At 56.6% G+C, this 19737-nt stretch overlaps 1 protein-coding gene across 2 annotated transcripts; it reads right to left on the reverse strand.

Annotated features, from left to right (window-relative positions):
* HNF1B (HNF1 homeobox B) lies at positions 1 to 17948 on the reverse strand. Of its 2 annotated transcripts, none has more exons than XM_015881214.2 (9): positions 17449 to 17948; positions 14349 to 14548; positions 12976 to 13240; positions 12211 to 12452; positions 6492 to 6655; positions 3722 to 3854; positions 3426 to 3617; positions 2954 to 3072; positions 1 to 1321 (listed from the first exon to the last, which is right to left on the reverse strand). In XM_015881214.2, exons 1-9 carry the CDS (start codon positions 17784 to 17786, stop codon positions 1301 to 1303), a joined length of 1674 nt encoding a protein of 557 aa, XP_015736700.1. In that variant the 5' UTR covers positions 17787 to 17948; the 3' UTR covers positions 1 to 1300. The 2 variants fall into 2 exon arrangements, with proteins under 2 accessions (XP_015736700.1, XP_015736701.1); XM_015881215.2 differs by having other exon boundaries at positions 12976 to 13162; positions 17449 to 17947.
* Positions 17949 to 19737: the final 1789 nt, after the last annotated feature.

The following is a 19737-nucleotide window of genomic DNA, read 5'->3' on the forward strand; positions in this document are numbered from 1 at the left end:
TCTGAAAAAATGGTTTTTAATTAAGGTGTACATTAAATTAAATGTAATTTGAATATCAGTCTCCGATTCATGATGACTTATTCCCCACAGGGTTGCTCCTATCAGTCCTGACAACGGTTATTGTACAAATATACCATAAAACAGCACTTTTTGCCCCAGAAAAAGCATCCAGTGTTCTGAGCACTGGCTGACTGTCCACAGGCACCTCCACTGCTCTCCGCCTCTTTAAAGCACTCTCAGCATTTGGCACACGCGACAAAGTTTAAGAAAAATTTAAACAGCTGAGGAGCATTAAATCCATTTCCAAAGGGATGTGGGTATGGAGGAGCTCATGGCAGGTGAGGCAATGCCTTTCACAGCTTTGGGAAGTCAGACTCGGGTAGATGCAGCAGGGCAAGGCTCTGGCAGTGCACAGCACAGTGCCCCCCGTGGGTGCCAGGCTGGGACATACATTGGCTGCAGAGTGGCAGCCCACTCTGTGTCCTCAAACACAGGAGAGACCCCTGAGCTCCTTGTGTCACCCAGTCCTGGGGCCAGCTGCTGGGGCTCAGCCTGGTGCCTGTCCCTCTGCAGGGCAGGGAGTGGTGCTGGTGTCTCTGCATAGGCACAGGGCTTTCTTTGTTAATTAACTCCATTAAGGGAAGAAAGAAAATACAAAACCAAAACCGTGCAGAGCTCTGACCTTTACCAAAAAAATAAAAAATTAAGACTGAGGGAGAGAAGAAATGCAGGAACAATATATACAGATGGGGGAATTGCACTTAATTACAATAGTTTACATCAATTGGACAAAATTTACTTCTTTTATATAAATCTCTATGTATAGGAGTGGGGATGGGTGAGGGTGGAGCAGACTGTACCTATATTTACAGCTTAACTGGCTCAGTTCAACAGCACGAGATTCCTCCTTCCAAAAGCCAAGTAACAGACCCGGGTCCCTCTCAGTCCGTCGGGTGGAGGAGTATAACTTAAATACGATCCATCTGCCACATCCCAGTACAGCTTGTTCCTATTTCCTCGGGAGAGCCAATGGCCTCTTGGAAGGCAAATACTTAGGAAAGAAACAATCCTCAGAACACGTCTCGGAAATACTGCGTGGAGGGGAGGAGAGGCGCGGTCCCATGGTTTGGGTTCAGGCTGGTCCCCGGCGCGGGGCTGCGAGGCTGCGGCCACATGTTGGGGTAATGAGCTCCTCGCTGCGACACTGAGCTTCGCTGCAGCTGGATGCGCGGGTCACCAGCGGGATGTTGTGGAAAATAAGTTCCCGTTGCTATGTGCAAAGGCAGCGAGGTGTGGAGCATCACCAGGCTTGCAGGGGACACTGGGGAGGGAGAGAGCAGCGTGGTGAGCAGTGGGTCTGGTGGGTCGGGGCTCCCCAGGTTGTCTCCTCCCACACCCCAAGCCCTAAGCCCTGTGCACTGCCAGAAAGAAAGCACTTTCTGAGCCAGATACTGCAACCCTACAAAAATTATATACATATATATATATTTTAATAAAAAAGGGCCTATTGCAGGGGTTGTTCCAAGGAGTTTGCGCTGGTCGGCTGAACAGCAGTGGCTGACCCCAGTGCTGCTGTCACCTCCAAGATGGACGGGCTGGCCCCTGTGGCTCCATCAATGCTGCCACAGCTCCAACCCCAGCCCCCCCAGGGTCCCCTGCTCACCACTGGGGTGGGGGCTGGCAGCCGGGGATGACCTTGTGGGCTGGAGCACACAGCAAACATCGTAACACAGAGATAAGGAGACGCCAGGAGCCTCCCGTGACATGTTATTAGGGACGGGCCACAGCTATCAGGTGTTTGCTAACGTAATAAACATGGTGGCTCGGCCTCAAGCATTGTCAGAGGAACCCAGAGCTGCATGCCCCTTCCAGCCCCAACCAACAGCCACATCTCCTCCTTCTCTGCTTTAATTAAAGCACAATGGGGGAAAGAAAGGGAGCACTGCCCACCCCGGGCAGCGCCATGTCAGGGCAGGCCGAGTGTGGGGCCTGCAGGCTGCAGCCCTGTGGCAGGGATGGCCGGCTGCTATTCCCACCAGAGGGACATTTCCTGTGTGTGCCGGGCTCATTTTGGCAAGCCGGCATCAAAGCCAGCCCGTGGCAGGAGAGCACAATTAATCAGGAGCAGTTCGGGCTGAGCGCACAGCAGATGGGCCGATAAAGCCGTGCAGAGGAAATGGCGCTCCTGAGAGCGTGGCCAAGCCTGAACGCTCCCGCACTGCTGGGCACAGAGCAGAGGGAGCCCAAAATGAGCTGAGTTGGGCCGAGCTGAGGCGCTTTGCCTTCCCCCATGGCTCAGCCCCAGGGCCTCCGCCATTCCCACCCAGCCCCAGCCCCTTCCTTGCCCCCCAGCAACACAGTGCCAGGCATCTGTGTGGAAGTCCCACAGCGATCCCACGCCGTATTTACTCTGTGGTCATTGCAGACATTTTTTTCCCCTCTGCTGTCTAAGGTTGGTAAGAGAGTTTATCTGGATACAAGTTCAAGGCTCTCTCGTATTTATCTAGCAATCAATAAGGGCCGCATATTTCCCACAGTCCCCAGAGCTGGCATTTAGAAAGGAGCTATTGTCTGAGTAAGGCCTTGTGCACCTGATTCAAGCTGGGATATGTCTTACCCCGACACGGGGCAGATAAAGGTGGGGGTCGAGGCCACCACGCCATCTGCAGAGCCGCCCCAGCACTGCTCACCATCCATGAAGGGACCAGAGCTGCTCACTGCATGGTGTTTGGCCAAACCCCGACACTCAGCATCCAGAGTGGCCACTCATTGCCCAGTTCCCAGTGTGGTTGCCATCCATAAGCAGGTCTTTCAGAGCCCATGGAGGGGCTGGGATGGGTTTTTGGGGCTGGGTTTCCAGTGCTGGAGGGCTTGTCTATAGCAGGATCCATGGGGCAAACACCCCAAATTACACCACCACACCTCAATCCTGCTGCCAGTGCCCAGCCATTACCTGCTTGCTGGAAGACATGTTGGTGAGCGTGCTGATGCTGCTGGTGTCTGTCACCACCATCGCCGAGGGGAAGCGGGAGGTGTGGGAATACTGGGGGGGCTCCTGCTTGTGTGCGTACACTATGGAGAGAAAAACAACGTCAGCCACAGCCTTTGTGCAGGAGCAAGGCAGGCAGACAGTGTGCTACGCACATAGGTGTGGGGATAGATACAGTGCAGACAGGAATACAGTACAAGAAACAGAAGGAAACCACCATGTGCCTCTGGCATGGAGGGGAAGCTCTTGCTTTTTCTGACCACTAGGACCAGTGGTGGCCAAGGTAAAATCAATAAACAATATGTGACAATAACAACACACAAGGAAAAAAAAAATCCTTGCACAAAGCCAGACAGAGAGCACCATGGGTGTCACAGCAGCAGAGCAGAAGTCACTTTCCCATAAGAGTTAATTTCCCAAGCGCTCAGCCCCTTACTGTGCGAGTTCTGCAGCTGGGTGACCGTGGCCATGAAGGGCTGCTGAGCCATGTGGCTGGGTGACTGCTGCATGAGTGGCTGCTGGTGTGGGCTGTGCAGCTGCTGCGAGAACTGCACTGGCTGCAGGGCTGCCAAGCTGCCGGCCACGCTGTTGATGACAGGGACACTCTGTGCCTGCGAGGTGTTCAGACCTGGGAGAAGGGAGAGAGCACAGCAGGGTGTCAGCAATGGGGCTGGGATGTGAAGGTTGGGGGCCGGGAATTGGGGTCCGGATGGGCCCCCATTTCACACTTACTCTGTGCAATAGCCATGACTCCTGAGAGCGGCGTCATGATGAGGTTCTGGGACTGCTGTGGGTTGTGGTGGGACAGGCTGTGGATGTTGGTCAGGGTGCTCACCGGCGGCAGCCCACCACCTGACACAGAGATCTGCAGGGAGCAAAGCAGACAGCAGCCATCAGGCACACAATGCTGGCTCCCAGCCACAACCATCACCAAAACCAGCAACAGAGGGAACAGAAAAAGCCCCCCAGGAGGTGACAAGCTGCACCCACACTGGCACCTTCCAGTGGAGCACCCGTGGGCTGCAGACCCTGGCTGGAAGCACTGACTATCACGTTAATAAATAGCAAAGCTGCAGCAGTGTGAAGCCTTCCTGGAAGCAGCTGCCAGCGCTCCAGCAGAGCACAGCGCTGGGGACAGGATGTGTCCCACGCAGTTGCCATTTGCTCCCCAGGTCCGCATTCCTGCTGCTGGGGACAACCGAGGACTCTCACACTGATTAACTTCCACCTGTCACAAATGTAGGGGAAAGTGAGAAATACAGACTTGGAAAAGCTTAAAAAAGAAGGCAAAGTAGATTGAAAAAAAGGCCTCAGAGTGATCTTAGTCATCACTTTTATGAAACAAATTCCAGTTGAGGGGCTGCAGCTGCACCATACAGATGGCAGTGTTGGTAGAGGCTGGTGCATGCAGCCAAAGGCAGCTCCTGGTGTGCAGCCATCAGACACATGCAGAGGCGCTGGGGGTGTGTTGGGACAGCTGTGGGGGTAGCAGGACTCTGACAGTGCCTGGTTATTTCTGCGTTATTGACCTGCTGCACACTCACCTCATCCCTCTGTGACACCTCCTGAACTGAGCAACCTCAATGCAGATTTTGAAGCCATCCTTTCGGCTGTGTGACACTTCTGGACACTCGGTCCTTGATTATTCTGCCCATGTGAGCCTGAGATAGCCTCATTGCAATCGAAACAAAGGCATCAATAAATACCAGAGCACAGGAGTGACTCATGTTTCCTTATCCAGTACTTTCCACTTTGAAAGTTTCTTCAAGGCCAGGCCACGCCATGGTGCAGTGTGGTGCAGGCAGCTCATGGCAAGCGCATGCTGCTCACCTGTGGCATGGCACATTCTGGGGAGAACTGGGCGAAAACACTGCTCCCAAATGGGATCAACCAGAGATAGCAGGACTGGGAAAGACCCCACCAAGAGCCGAACAATATGGGACTATGGGAACAGCACAGCAGTACCACGGAGTATAACATCATCTCTATAGTGCTCCTCCTCCCCCAAAAAAACAATTGCCTTCAGATGCAGAAATTTCCTTGGCAGCTTTTGGTTTCATGTGGGGCATTAAAGGCACATGTTTACCTACTAGAAACCACAGCCTACAGCATATTTTCATTAAATAACTTGCAAGCACTAGCTAGCCTTGCTTAAAGATCAGAGATAAGCTGGCAGAGCTGCGTGCTGCCGGAGGAGCAGAGCAGCCCCAGACGGCGCTGTGCAACGGAGAGCTCAGCAGTGCTGCTGCAGCCTGCAGGTGCCTTTAGCACGCTGCTTTAACCCTCTGCATCTCTGAGCAGCTCCCTGCCATGCACTGAAAACATCCCCTTCCTGGGGGCTCCTACACCCCTTAAAGGAACCACAAAGGGTGCACCGAGATTGCTGTGCTGCTGAGCTCATGGCAGCGCTTTGTCCTCCTGTCCCCCGCCCCACACTGTCTGTGCCTGCTGCTGCCTTCCTTCGTGACTCATTTTATGACTTCAAGGCTCAGGGTTACAGGTTCAACACACCCAGAGGAAGAAATGGGTGCGTGCCGGGTGTGCAGCGAGGGAGAGTGCCAGGGGGCTTGGGGTTGCTCTGTGATGGCTCCCCTGCATGTCTCAGGACACTCAACTATCCTGGAGCAATGTCTGAGCTCAGGGGGCTACAAGGAGACCCCATGAGTGAGAGGCAGGCAGAAGGGAAGGCAAAGCAGGGAAATGGGGGGCAAAAGCACTCCGGCTGTGGGAAGAACAAGCAGCTTGCCCCCATGCAGCTGCCAGGCTTGTGGGGACCTGCAGCTATTGGCCCTGAGGGATTGTCCTAAGAAAATGGAAGTGAAAACCCGTGCCAAGAGCCATGTGTGACTTTCACTTTCAGCAGGAAAACCTCCTCCCGGAAGAGCTGCTGAGTGGCCAGAACAGCCACATGGTGATGCTGTGCCAGCTGCTTCAAGGAGTGCCATACTCACTTCCATCCCATCCCATCCCATTCCATCCCGTTCTATCCCATCTCATCCCATCCCATCTCATCCCATCCTGTCCTCCTCCTGCACATTTCTGCACCATGCTCAGCCAGGATCACTTTGGGCACTGCAGCCAGCATAACCCAGCACAGCCACAGCACACTGGGGGCACAGCTGGGAGCAAAGTGCTTCCCAGAGAAGCTCAGAACTGAGGAGGGCTTAAGGAAAAGCAATGAATGAGAGCTTTATCAATGCCCATGTCATCGGCAGGGGAAAGCAAACAGTGATCCACCCAGCGCGCATTCAATTCACAAGGCATGCAATCAATAAAAGCAGAGCGGGCTCTGTCAGGTTTATGGGCCGCACTTGGGGAACACGCCGGGGCTGTGGGGCCGCCTTTGAGGCGGGCGGTGGGGACAGGCGAGCGCCCACACCCCCACAATGCTCCATTGTTCAGCACGGGCCGCGTGTGAAACCCGGGGAAAGCGTGTTTGCTTTGCCCGCTGGGCCCTCTTATCTTATCAGCGCCGCCGCCACAATAGGCCAGGTGTACTCACCATTTTACCGTCGGGAGAGAGCAAACCGTGGCCCGGGTCCAAGCTGGCTGGGGAGACCTGCTGCAGGACCGCCTGGCTGGTGGTGACCATGGCACCGCTGCCGTGGTGGCTGATGGCCCCGGAGGATGCCGCCTCACTGCTCGCCCCCTGGCTGTACCGGACCCCTGCAGAACACAACGTGGTCAGTGGGCATTGGGTTGGCAGTTGGACTGGATGATCTTAGAGGTCTTTTCCAACCTTAATGACTCTGTGATTCTATGTTTCTATGAAAACCGCACTGGGAATGGACACGGCCCGCAGGCACTCTCTCCACTCCTGACATGCGTGTGATTAACACAGTGGGAGGACATGGTGATGGCAGGCACAATGGCCAAGCTCAACCACGCCACAGCCTGCCACCACCCAGGTGAAGAGAGAAATCTGGCTTGAGCACGGATCTTCAATACAAATATATTTAATTTGGCTAAATAGCCCCATACTGATAACCATATGATCAGCCATGTGTCATGGAAAGGCATCTACAGATCACAAATAATTAACCGAGGGAAACCCACTGGAAACAAAAGCACCTTTTACAGGGCTGCCCCGGCAAGAAGCCATTTGTTACAGGCAGCCAGCACTGGGGTCACTGAACTCCCGGGGATCGAAGTGGAGGCCCAAGATCCTTCCTGGGAACACAACCCATGGGAGCATCACCTATGTGCTGGGACCCTCCCCAGAATGACCTGAGCTGGGGGTCTGGGTCTTTGGGGCTCCAGGCACCAAGAGTCCCACTGAAGCCCTGAGCCTGCGCTGAGCCTTGGCCAGGAGGTGCCAGCACTGCCCAAGCTCCAGTTCCACAAGGATGCTCTGAGGGCTGCCATAAAACCTGAGTTCAGGAAGAAGAAATAAGACATAACTCAGGTCTGGAAGCTTTGCTCCAAAATGACCGACTGCATAGCAGGCTCCCCGCTGCCTCCACCAAAAGCACAAAAAGTCGTTCTAATCGCCTCCAAATTTTCCAAACATCAGCTGGCCAAACATGGCCCTCAGATAGGAATCTCCCCGCGCTGTCTGGTTCCTGATCATTTCCCAGCAAACCCCTTTATCCCTGATAATACAAGAATGTCCTCTGGCAGGTGGATATTTGCCGGTACGAGTGGACGGCCAGGTAAACATTACTCAACCAGGGCACTGTCACCACATTCTTCCCTGCGGTCCCAGCCTCGTGCAAAGTGTGCTTCAGCCGCTGCCGGTCTGAGACGCTGCAGCGCTATTCAAACAGTGGGAGCAGAGATTACAAAAAAAAAGCCCTTTCTTCTCAGTGGTCTTAAAGACAGATGAGAAGCACAGGCAGGAGATTAAATGGCAGTTCCTGAGCCCATGGAACAGTGATGGGGTTGGAAGCGGTTATGAAAAACATGGGACTAAATGAGACGTTACTCTTAAGAACAACAGTCTGCAGTGTTTCAATGGAAAGGACACCAATGTCTGCTACCTACCAGGGCAATCCTCACTCTCTTTTGGACTCTGTGAAGCTTTCAGTAAGAAAAAAGAAAAATTAAGTCCCAAATCACACTCTACCCATTTCAGCCAAGATTCCCAGCATCACAAATTTAACTTTAAGAAGCAGATGTTAAAAGCTGATCTTCACACATTTCTCTGCAGTTTTTTGCCCATGTGCCCTGTGGGCCTTTGGGAATCCTCAACCACTTTACCTTGTTTTTTTTTCTGTTCCTGGAGCAGGATGAATATTATTATCTGTGTGCCTTCCATTTTGGCATGGATTATGGCAGATTACATTCTTAACAGTGAGAGGTTCATGCTGTTGCTACTGCTGCTTTTACTAGTGCTCCCACATAATGGAGGTGCCATCCCTCCCCATTCCTCATCCCCACTGAGCTCTCACCCACTCCCCATCAAAGCACCCACATGGGAGATGGAGAGTTGCAGCCATACTGCTGGAGCAGCCTCCAGCCATGAGATGCCATTGCTGGCCGCATTTTCTTGACTGTGCCAGCCGTGCCCCCAGGACCGGCTTCTCCCCATCTCCTGGCTCACACAGCCCACCCTGGGCACAGTGGTTCCCTCGCCGGGCTCTGTGGCCACCCGAGCTCAGCTTTATGGCATAGCAGGGCAGGCGGCCTTGCAGAGCCAGGCACGATTGTTCTGCCGCCACTCTCTTGTGCTTCCACAGCGTGACGCAGTCCCAGCACGAGATTTATTCCTCCTTGGCCTCTCCCCATCCAGCCCCAGCAATGAGTCTGCCCGCCGAGCCTGCGCCCTTAAAGAGTTTGTTCCCAACTGGAGCTACAGCCATAGTATAAAAGTCTGTTTATGGGACATGGCTATTGTTTGGTCCCCAAGCTGCACAGCCCGTGAAATGCTTTACTGCTTCCCTACGGCTCCAGACAAGCTGCAGGCTCCGGCTGCCATAGCCTTAACCCCGTGTCCCAGCCCTGCAGCCAGCACCCTGGGCATTATGGAGCCCATCCTGAGAGCAGTGCATGCCACGGAGCATCCCAGGGAGCATCCCAAGGCACCACCAGCTGCAGTGCTCACACCTGGCTGCACTCCCGCCTGGGGCCATTTTTGGGGCTGCCACTCAAACTGTCCCTAAAGTGTTAATCTTGCTATGTTACCGAGGTGCGGAGTTTATGTCCATTATAAAGCTGTTTATTGGGACTGGACCCTCCCATTCTGCTGCTGCCATAAAGTCCTAATTACCCCCCATAAAAGCAGGAAAAGCTCCTAACAGCACACTGTACCCACAGAGCCGCACAATGAGCGCAACAGTAAAATCTGACAACGGCTGGCACCGGGTCTGCAATCAGAACCTGCACAGCCCGAGCTATCAGAGAACAGCCTGCAGGATCCAGATAGAAAGCGACGTACCTCTGGACCAGGGAGTTATGAGCAGGCTCTTCTTGAAGAAAGTAAATCACCCAAATTGCCCTTTCAGGTTAGGGAGAATCTCGGGGCGTGGAGCTGAGTTTGTATATTTTTATGTGTGGCTGTAGAGATATCTAAAAATACACATAAATAATGCAAAATGCTGCATGGATGTGCACACACAAAGGGTCACCCCAGTGTTCGCAGTGCTGTCTGTCCAAGTAGGGCTGGGGCGTCGCAGGGCCCTTTGTATGCGGGGAGCGGGGTGGGTGGGGGTGCGTCCCTAATCTCATCAGCACTGATTGTCCCTTCGGCTCTTGAAGATAAAAATGGCATAAGCCAGAGTCTGCCGCATGGCACCGAGGAACGAGATAAAGCCTCGAGTGACCTTCAAATCAAACAGGGAACCGAGATCTCTGATAATCCCCTATAGGAAGGGAAAAGTCCAGAGTCTGAGACACCTCTGAGATAGAAAGGCTTGGAGTATTTACCTCCAAACAGTTAAAAACCCTGCACCGAGGGGCCGCCCAAGATGCTCGGTTTTATAGCTCTCCCGCTGCCCCCAGCCGTCAGCTTGCCCTCTCACCAGGCACCATCCCCATCCCGACCAAGGGGCGATGCCTGCTCTGAGCCATACTCAGCTCTATAATTTCCTTCCCTGGGGGGATTGTGCAGGCAGCAGGGTGCGGGCAATGTCCCAGCACCATCATTAAGCTCTTAAAGGCATTGAGGGCTCCAGACACCACCGCACTCGGTGCAAGGACAGGTCAAATCCCAGCACAGATGGGGTCAGCATCTCTCAGAGGAGCTGGTGGCATTTGGGAGACTTGCAGTCCCAAAACATTACTGTGTCTGATGGATCCCAGTGCAGGCTGAGCTCCATCCCAGCCCCTCAGCCTTAAACCAGACCCGAGCCTCTCACACAGCCCTCACTGTGTCCATCTCCTGCTCCTCAGCACGGAGATGCACACCAGCACAGAATTCCGGAGGCTGAGCCCTCCTGACCCCTCCGTGGCCATCACTCCTGCCCAGCTCAAAGACCCCACGAATGGGCTGTCAGCAGCCCTATAGCCACGGCTGGCTCCTGCTGGCCAATGCTCCAACGGGAAAATAAAGGTTGGGGCTTAACGGCCCCACAGCCTCGAGATAAATGCCTGCGGTTCCAATAATTGCCGTCCCCTAATAGAAGAAAACAAAGGCTCTCGCGGGGTGCCTGCAAGTGCGCTGGAGAGACGGGGCCACATCAAAGGCAGTGGGGTTCGTTCAAAGCCCCAGCTTAATTGTCAATTAAGCATGCACGGTGGGGACAACGCCATGACAACGCGGGGCTGCATGCTGGTGCGGTATTGTAAAGCCTGGCGGCCAACACAGAAAACAGCTGATTTTGCTGACAATGTGCTTGTAGGGCACCTTGTAAGCAATCAGCCGGTGACAGGAGGGCAAACGTCCACCCCGTCCCCGCCATTGTGTGGGGCATTCCTGGGGCAGGGTCACATTTTGGTCACTGTGGGCCAGCCCTGCAGGGAGAGCTGCACCATGAGTCAGGCTGCCGGCCCCGATGTCCCCAGTGCCCCCAGTGTCCCCAGTGCCCCCAGTGTCCCCACACCATTGGGTGATACGCTTTACGCCCATCGGCATCTCCATGCCCTCCCGCCCCATCAAAATCACAGAATCACAGAATTATCAATGTTGGAAAAGACCTAGAAGATCATCTAGTCCAACCATTACCATTACTTCCTGGCTAAATCATATTCCTCAACACCACATCCAAGCGTTTCTTGAACATTCCCATGGTCAGTGACAGTCATCTCACCATGGGGTTTGTGGTTCCCAGGACAGCTCCATCCCCATCTCCAAGCCCTCCCCATGGTACTCCCTGGGCATCTTCTATTAATTCTCCTTTGTAATGAGGCTGGGGCTTTCAATGAGCCAGGTAGGAGAATTTCTGGGGAGCAGCTGCTTTGTATCTCCCTGTCCTGATATTGGGGTGTCAACTCCAAGGGGGGACTGGGATGGTCAGGGCACACTGCCTGCAGCCTGCGGCCCCACGCTGACCCCTCACCGCCCGCCACAAAGTGCCCGCTCCTGTTTGCTGGGTCTGGCAGCTTTGGAGTGCAGATTGCAGGTAGCGGCACAATGGGAATTGTTCTCCCAACAATGCCTCTTGCCCCATGCCGCCAGGCCCTCCCTGATTACCGTCCCTGCTCTGCTCTCAGCATTATCTCCTGCTCAAATCCCCCGGCAGTGCACACTGCAGGCAGAGCAGAGCCGAGCCATGGGACTCAGTGCAGCCCTCTGCCCACAGACACTCGTTTCACCAACTTCAGTTCCAGCAGCACATCCCCCACCCCTAATTCCCCACATCAGGCAGAGCAGCCATATCCACGCCCCTGCTCAGCCCAGCCTGCACCAACAATCATGCCCAGCCCAGCAATCTGTCCTTGATGGGATGGAAATCCAGCCCCCGCCACGTGGCTGGCACTGTGGGGACAGCGTCCACACCTCTCTACACCCATCAAGCCTGCAGAGGAAGTAGAGAGTCTCCAAGCTCTACTGCTGAGAGGAGTCCCATCCTACAGACAATGGGGAAACTGCAACAAGGGCTGAACCTTGTTGCTGTCCCTTGGCCAACATAGACAACATGGACCATCTTTTCCCCGAGGCCATTACCACCATGTCCATGCACTGCTTTGAATGTCTCTTTCTGCAGTATAAATGGTGCCAACACTGTCAATAGTATCAGAAGGGTCAACAACTCAACAGCACGGACCCTTCAGCTCACAACCCCTTTTTTCATCGGAAACATGACCAACACTGCCTCTGCCCAACATCACCGTTCCCATCTCACCTGGCATCTTGCTGGGAGGTGAGGCGCTGGGCTGGTTGTGGTGCGGGGAGCCGTGGGACAGCAGCAGGTTCATGCTGTGCGGGGGCTGGCCTGAGCTGTAGGCGTCCATGGCCAACTTCTGTCGGAAAGCCTCCTCCTTCCGCCGGTTGGCGAACCAGTTGTAGACACGCACCTCCGTCACCAGGTTGGAGCCAAGCCCATGTGCCTTGGAGGGTGACACCCCTCGCTGCAGGCACTCGGCCCTGTGCATGCAAAGGGACACGTTGGAGCAAGAGTGCTGATGGGGAGCTCCCAACACAGGGTTTGGAGCTTTCAGTCCTTCCTGAGCACCCACCTGCTCTTTTCAACTACACTCATGCCATAAAAGTCATCCCACCTCCCTCTGAGCATGCTGTAGCACCACGGTACCACTGCTGCATCCCTTCTGCATCCCTCTTGCATCTTTACTGCATCTCTGCCACATCTCCAGTGTATCTCTGCTTCACTCTTGCTGCATCTCTGCTGTATCCCTGCTGCACCTTCACTGCATCCCCTCTCCATGTCCACCGTATCCCAGCTGCATCCCCATTGCATCTCTGCTGTATCCTCGCTGCATCCCCGCCACATCCCGAACACAGCACAGAGCTTGCTCTGCTCTGGATGCTGCCCAGAGCTAAGCCCAAAGCCAGCAGGTAGCTCAGCAAAACTATTCCAAAACCTGGGACTGCGTGCCACGAGCCCAGCATCTCGTGCAGCTTCTGCAGGATGGCAAAGGGCAGCTGTTACCTGTTGCACTCTTCTACTAGTGCCTCTCTCTCTTCTTTGCTGGGGTTCTTTTGTCTCTCATAGGCTTGATACAAGATTTGCTGGGAGGCCGGCCCCCACTTGAAGCGGTTGCGGCGCATCTTCTTGCTGGGGGTTTCGGTGCAGGCATCGTCGAGCTGACCAGCCCCCTGGTTCTGCTGATTGAACTCTGGAAAGAAAAACAGCAGCTGATCCTGACTGCTTTTGTCTGTCCTATTTTCACACCCCTGGACTGTCTGGTTGAACTCTGAAAGAGAAAGGAGCAGACGTGACCCGGCCTGTAGCCGCCGCTCAGAGCTCAGAGTCACCGTCACGCGCAGCGACGGTGCCCGCCCCGGCCCCCACCCCGGCCCCCTCCCACCCACGGCCCCACTGGGCACCGCAGGCAGGTGGGCACAGGTGGTTGTTGGGTGGCACACGCAGTACATGCGTATGCATGGCTGGGCTTTGCTGGCGTGCACTTGTTCCAGGATGAATTTTGCACATGAGGATGGGGCCACAGCCCCCAAAAGGAGCTCAGTGGGTACGCAGACCCCTGTCTGTGCCCACCCTGTGCCCAAAGGGACTCCCAGAGGAGCCTGGCCCCACACCAGGGTGACCTTCCCGTGTCCGCCAGGCACCTGTCACCACAGCCATAAAGGGAGATTAATGGGAGTTTTTATTATTCTCCATTTTGCAGGGGAATTCTCCCTCTTTTTATAATGGCTTTTCCCCTTGTGACAACAGGGGAAGGCGTGGGGCACGGCTGGAGCAGCTCTGTTTGCTTTAACATCTCCAGGTGCACCTTCAAAGCAGCGGCACTCGGGGCTGAGCCCTTTTCTGCCTTTGGATTTTGCATCCTTTGGGGCTGGGGGCCGGGGGGGCTCAGCGCAGCACCCGCCCCACGCAAGCACTGCTCCAAGGCAGGCCGTAGGGATTCCTGCAGTGCAGCTCCCCAGGCACAAAGCACCAGCACGGCTCCGGGTGTGCAGTCAGTGCCATCCACACTGTTAATAATTCAGGCTTTATGAGACCTTCCACAGATTTAGGATTTTTTTCCTTTCCTCTCTCTTTTCTTTCTTTTTTTTTTTCTTTTCTTTTTTTTTTTTTTTTTTAAATAGTTGCAGAAGGTGAATGTGTTCAGAAAGGGGGGAGGAAAAGGGGGCAGAGCCGGGAGATGGATCTAATTGTGTGCAATCAGATTCAGTCATTTTAGTGGGCTTGGGGCAGCTCGCACAGCATTGCTGCAGTCCAGAGGGGCTCTCACCCACTCCTCCCACAGCCTCAATCACTTGGACCCACAAAACCCCTCCGGAGGGGAGCTGGCGTTCCACCCCCACACACAGCCCCCTGCCCGTCCTGCTCCCAGTACTTACGCCGCAGGATCTCCCGCTGCTTGCGGACGTACCACGTGTAGAGGGCTGCCCTTTTTTGGGTCTTCATGGGAGTGCCCTTGTTGAGGTGCTGTGAGAGGTGGGATTGGTTGAGGCCGGTGACATCCACCACCTCGCGCTGCGGGATGTTGTGCTGCTGCATGTAGCCCTTGATCATCTTCGCCGCCCGCCACGGGTCCTCACTGAGGGTGGAGGAAAATGAAAGTTAACTTTGCTCCGTGGTTGCTTTTTCCAATGACGGAACCCCATTATTACTGATGGAGCCCCACTATTCTTAATTAATATTTGATGGCAGAGATTCTTGCCCCGTGCGCCAACCCAAGCTGAGCCCCCCGTCATCATTTTCAGTCAGTCTTTAGTGTTTTTCAACACTCAAATTCAACTCCATCAGAATCAATCCAGCTACAAATTGGCTCTTCCTTAAATCCACACTACTTTGCTCCCATCTGATGCCTGGCACCAGTTTGGGGAACCAACAAAGCCGCAGCCAAAACCAAAACAGGGCACGCATTCCCTAATGGAGGCACAACGCAACGGTGGACGGGGCGGCCAACACACCCACTGTGTGCCCCGGCCCCACGGCTCATCTCACAGCACCCAACAACATGGAGTGAAAGGAAATGGTTCAACACTGAGAAATCGGTGTGGAACCTGAGCCTGGTCACAGTTGTGCACTCAAATAATGCTTGGAATAACCATCCAAGCGCTTTTCCAATTCATTCATTATTTTGGATCCTTCATCCTGTCAAGATGGAAATGCCCAACAAAAAGGTTTCTTACTTTTTGTCTCGAATGCAGCAAGGAAACAAAATTGCTCAGTTCCCAAGGAGTGCCCACAGCCGGGGTACCCACTGCGGGGATGGAGCCGTGCGCCCCGAGCCCGGGTGAAGGGAGCGCACTGCTGTGGGAGCGGGGCTTCATCCTGCCCCTGTTCAATAATTACTGGGTCCTAATGAGTTGGTGGAACAGAGCTTGTCCTGACAGCAGCCTGGCTAACACAAGGGCATCGCTTTGCCGGAGCCTGGAGCCAACACTCCAGTGAACACCATGAAAACAAGTGACTTTGGGTTACAGATGTGATTTCGGAATTGAAATGGAGTTTTATTCCCAGTATTTGGGCTGGGGAAAACAAACAAACAAACAAACCAACCAACAAACAAAGTGGGAATGAGTCCAGAAGTCCTCACATATCCCTTCACTTTAATATTGGAATGATTTTTAACTTCAGCATTTCCAAAGCGCTCCGTTCCTGTGCTTTGCAAACAACCCCTCAGCTCTGAATTTCTGAGCAACGATTTTCTTTACAAATCAACTTGACCGTATTCAGAAGGGTTAAACAGCCTGAAACCAAACCCAAACATTTTGTTTCATGTTAAACAAAATGTTTGGACTTGACCCAAAATGAAACGTTTGAGTGTTTGTTCACCTCTTCTCTTTTTTATTTATTTATTTTTTTTCTCTCTCTTTTTGGTGAACCTGAAAAGCCAGAGAGGAAAACATTTCCATTCAACAACTCGGCACAAACCAATGTGGGGGTTCTGTCCCCAAACCTCCATGGGGATGAATTTTACACGCAGGAAGAAATAAAGGCGCAATGCCCCAGGTGCGCTGTGCGGCACTGCAAACCAGCTCACAGCTCTCACCCCGCGGCCCTTCTCCGCCCCGCGCGGCCACTGGCACCGAGCTGAGCGCCGCGTTAGTACGGCCGAGTGTGGGCAGCACTGCCCGGGGAGGGGGGAGGGGGGCAGCGCCCATCCCTGTCCCCCAGGCCCCCACCCGCTCGCCCTCTGGGTCAGCCTTGGAAACAGGTAAATAAGCTCCACATCCTCCGAGAAAAATGCCAAGAATTTATACAGATGGATTATAAAGCCGGCTCCCTCCATCGGGGATCTATCTAATCTGCATCTCCCTGCGCACACAGCGGGGCACAGCGCGGGTCAGAGCTCCCCCAGCGCGGAGCCCTTTGGGGCCCACGGAGCTGCCCACGGGGCAGCGCGGCACAGGTCGGGGCCGCGCACCTCTGCGGCCGCGTGGGCAGCGTCGGAGCGGAGCCGGGGGTCGCGGGGTGGTAGCGGAGGGGGCTCAGCCGCACGGAGGGGCAGAGATCGACGGCTCCCGTCGCTCCTGCCCCGGCCGCCTTTCTCCAAGTACAAAGGGCTCTCGTAGAGCAAACAGAAGCTCTTTGCAGAAGGCTCCTCAGGGACATGTGCCTGCTCTTGTTTGCACCGAAGGCAAACTTTGCACAGAAACACCTGTGGGAGAACTGCGACGCGGGCACAGCCCTCACGCACCCCCGGGGGCGCAGCGGCAGGGAACGGGGCAGAGCGACGGCGGCAGCGCCCGGCGCGCGGGTGGCGGCCCGCACCGGTGTCCCCTCCCGCTCCCGAGCGTCCCATCCGAGCCCCAGCGCTGCCGCCGATGTGTCTGGGCTGCCCGGCCGCACGGACGGGCACGAACGGGGCTGGGGACACGCGGGGATCTCCCACGCAGAATCCGCCTCCGTGTATTGGGAGCGGAGCCCCGCTGCGGGCACCGGGACTTGCGGGGAATCGCCCCCGACGAGCGCAGGGCTGCTCCGCCGCTCCATGACGGCCCGGCCCGGCTCTGCGCGGCCCCGCACGGCGCGGAGCGAACGGGCTCGGCCAGAGCGGGGCGCGGAACCGCATCCCCCGGGACCCGAACCGCCGCGTTTGGGGGTTTCCTCGTTCCCCCTCCCCGCCTGGTTTACAACTCCGGCAATGAATAACCCGCCTCTAATCGCGGCTCTTTGTGTATCTTTCTGTTGATGATTTATAGAAATAAATTAATAACACTCCGAGCTCCACGTGCTGCAGTTTATGTTTTATCTCCCGGCGCGGAGGGAGGACGGAGCCGAGCCCCGGGCGGCCGCGAGCCCGTGCGCCCCTGACCCCTCCACCGCGGAGGGCGACGAACACCCGACGGGGCGGCGGCACCGCCCGGCACCGCGCCGCTCTCGGTGCGAGAGAGGGGGCGGCGGCAGCGCCCTGCCGGGACGGGCGCCTCGGGAGCGAACCCCGGAGCGGAGCACGGGGCCGCGGGAGCGAAGCGCTCCGCCGGTTACCTGATCATCCTGTCCACTTCTGCCCGCTGCTCCACGGCCTCCTCGGTGTTGAGCGCCTGCAGCTCGCGGAGAATCTGCGGCGTGTCGAAGTCGTCGCCGTCCTCCGAGCCCTCGTCGCCGGACAGCTTGCCCTTGCCGTGCCCGTTGGCCAGCGGCACGAAGCCGGGCTTGCCGTCGGGCGGCCCGCCGGGGGACAGCGGCAGGCTCTCCAGTTTGACGCCGAAGCCGGCGGCGGGCACCATGTCCTCCAGGGCGCGGATCAGCCCCTCCTTGGTGGCCCCGGAGCTGAGCAGGGCGCCCAGGAGCTCCCGCTGCAGGGCGCTCAGCTGGGACACCATGGTCCCGGGTCTCCCCGCGCTCGGCCCGGCCCGGCCCGCCTCCCTCCGGCACCTGCCGCTCCGCCCCGGCTGGCAGGCTGTGCGGGGCGCGGGCCGCCCTCTACCTAGCCATGACCGCCTCTATTAGGCATTATACCTTATGCAAATCAGCTCCGAGAGAGCCTCTCCCCCGGGAGCGAACCCCGCGTCCCCGCCCGCCACGGCCCGGCCCCCGCCCGGCCCTTATCGGGCGCGCTGGGGCGGACTTTGCCCGCGGCCGCCGTGAGGCCCCGAGGAGCGGCGCGGAGCGTTCGGGGCAGCGGCGAAGCGGGGTTCGGTTCGGCCCGGCCCGGCCCCGAGCGGTGGCGGCGCTCCGGGGGAGCGGCCCGGCCCCGGCGCGGAGCGCGAAGTGCCGTCGGGGGCCGCTCGGAGCGGCACAGCGCGGAGCCGGGCGCTGCCTCGGGGCTGAGCCCCGGCGCTCAGTGCTGAGCCCCGCTGTATAAAACCGTGGGGCTGCGCGGGGCCGGGTCCGAGGGTCCTCAGGCAGGGTCCCGTAGGGGTCCCGTCGCGGGGTCGGGCACTGCTCCGTGGAGGAGTCGTGGCAATGCGGCGAATGGGACTCTGCGGGGTAGCGCTGCTCGGGAATGCGGAGTGCCCTTCGAGCCCCGATAGCCGCGGGGGTGGGGGCAGCGGAAGGCATCGGGGACCTGAACAAAAAGAGCTTCTCCTCCTGCTGTGAACGCACTGAGTCACAAAAGATCAGCAAATTGACCCGAACCAAAGCAGGCGAGATACGAGAGGCACCAGCACATCACTGAACACAACGTAGGGAAATACGATATCCAAACCCTTCACCCACCACCTCCCATCCCAGCAAGCTGCACTGCCCAATGCCCTCCAGCCATGCCCTGGCAATGGGTGGCAGTGCTTTCTGAGATGGCCACTCCATGCCCACCACTCAGCCCAGGTTCAGACTGTCATAGCATCCCTGGAGCCATCGCTGCCTGCCCACCTCGAGGGCTCCAGGAGCCCTAAAATGTCCCAAGAGCCACCAGCGCCTGGCAGACCCTGAGCACTGTAGGAGCCCATTTGGGGCAGGACTCTCTGCCCTCACTGAGCCCACCGGGAAAATGTGGGGCAGTGTGTTGAGGGAGCAGGAAACCTCCCTGCATGCCTGGCTGGGATCCGGCAGACAGGTGTGTGATGGTTCAGGTTTTGCATGAGCACAGTGTACAGAAGAAAGGACAGAAAAGCCCCCAGGGCTCCAGCCTAAGACCCAGCCCTGCTCCCAGCAGCCTGGCCAAGAGCTTTCCCTCTGCCCTGCTCTCAAACCCACACATCTGCCTGCTGGGTCCCTGACAGCCGCACTCCCATCACTGGGACATGGGCTCAGACGCAGCTGACCCCGCACTGCTGCTGGTCGTGGCCACAGGGCCGTGCGTGGGACCGCAGCCTGGGAACAGCTCGGGCCGGGGCAGCTCCCCTGTCCCTTTCAAGTGGGCCAGTGAGCTTTGACTTGGTCTTTGCACGGCTTCATGGCATCGCATGATAATAATGTTCTGTCACAGTGGGTGACCTAGACTTTGTCCTATTTCCACACATTCGGAGCCACCTGGCTAATGAAGTGGATATTGTTTTCTGGTCCATCTCTCTCACCCTATTGCTCTTCCCCCTTCCTCCACACCCAGCTCCTCTGAGCGCTGTCAGGAGCCCCACTGCTGCCCGTTCCCACCGCTGTCGGGCACAGCTCATTAACTCCCTTCAGCAGAAGGCCGCGTTCACCACGGCTGGGGGGCAGCGGGAGCCCCGTGGGGTGGGAGCACAAAGTTTCCCAGCAGGATGGTGCTGGCACAGTCCAAGCGTCAGTCTGAGCTCCCACATGGAGAGCACGGGGCTGGGAATGGGGAACCACGACCCTCCGTGTCCGGCCCACCCCACGCCAGCTCTGTGCCTCTGTGGGCTGAACGCACTC

Source organism: Coturnix japonica, chromosome 19, assembly GCF_001577835.2.
Source record: "Coturnix japonica isolate 7356 chromosome 19, Coturnix japonica 2.1, whole genome shotgun sequence".
NCBI lineage: Eukaryota > Metazoa > Chordata > Aves > Galliformes > Phasianidae > Coturnix > Coturnix japonica.

Coding starts and splice junctions, on each gene's coding strand:
- HNF1B (XM_015881214.2), bottom strand. CDS start 17,786: ATGGTGTCCCAGCTGAGCGCCCTGCAGCGGGAGCTCCTGGGCGCCCTG. Junction 3,618..3,721: donor AGTCATGGCTATTGCACAGA/GTAAGTGTGAAA, acceptor CCCTTCTCCCAG/GTCTGAACACCTCGCAGGCA. Junction 1,322..2,953: donor ACATGTCTTCCAGCAAGCAG/GTAATGGCTGGG, acceptor CTCCCTCCCCAG/TGTCCCCTGCAAGCCTGGTG.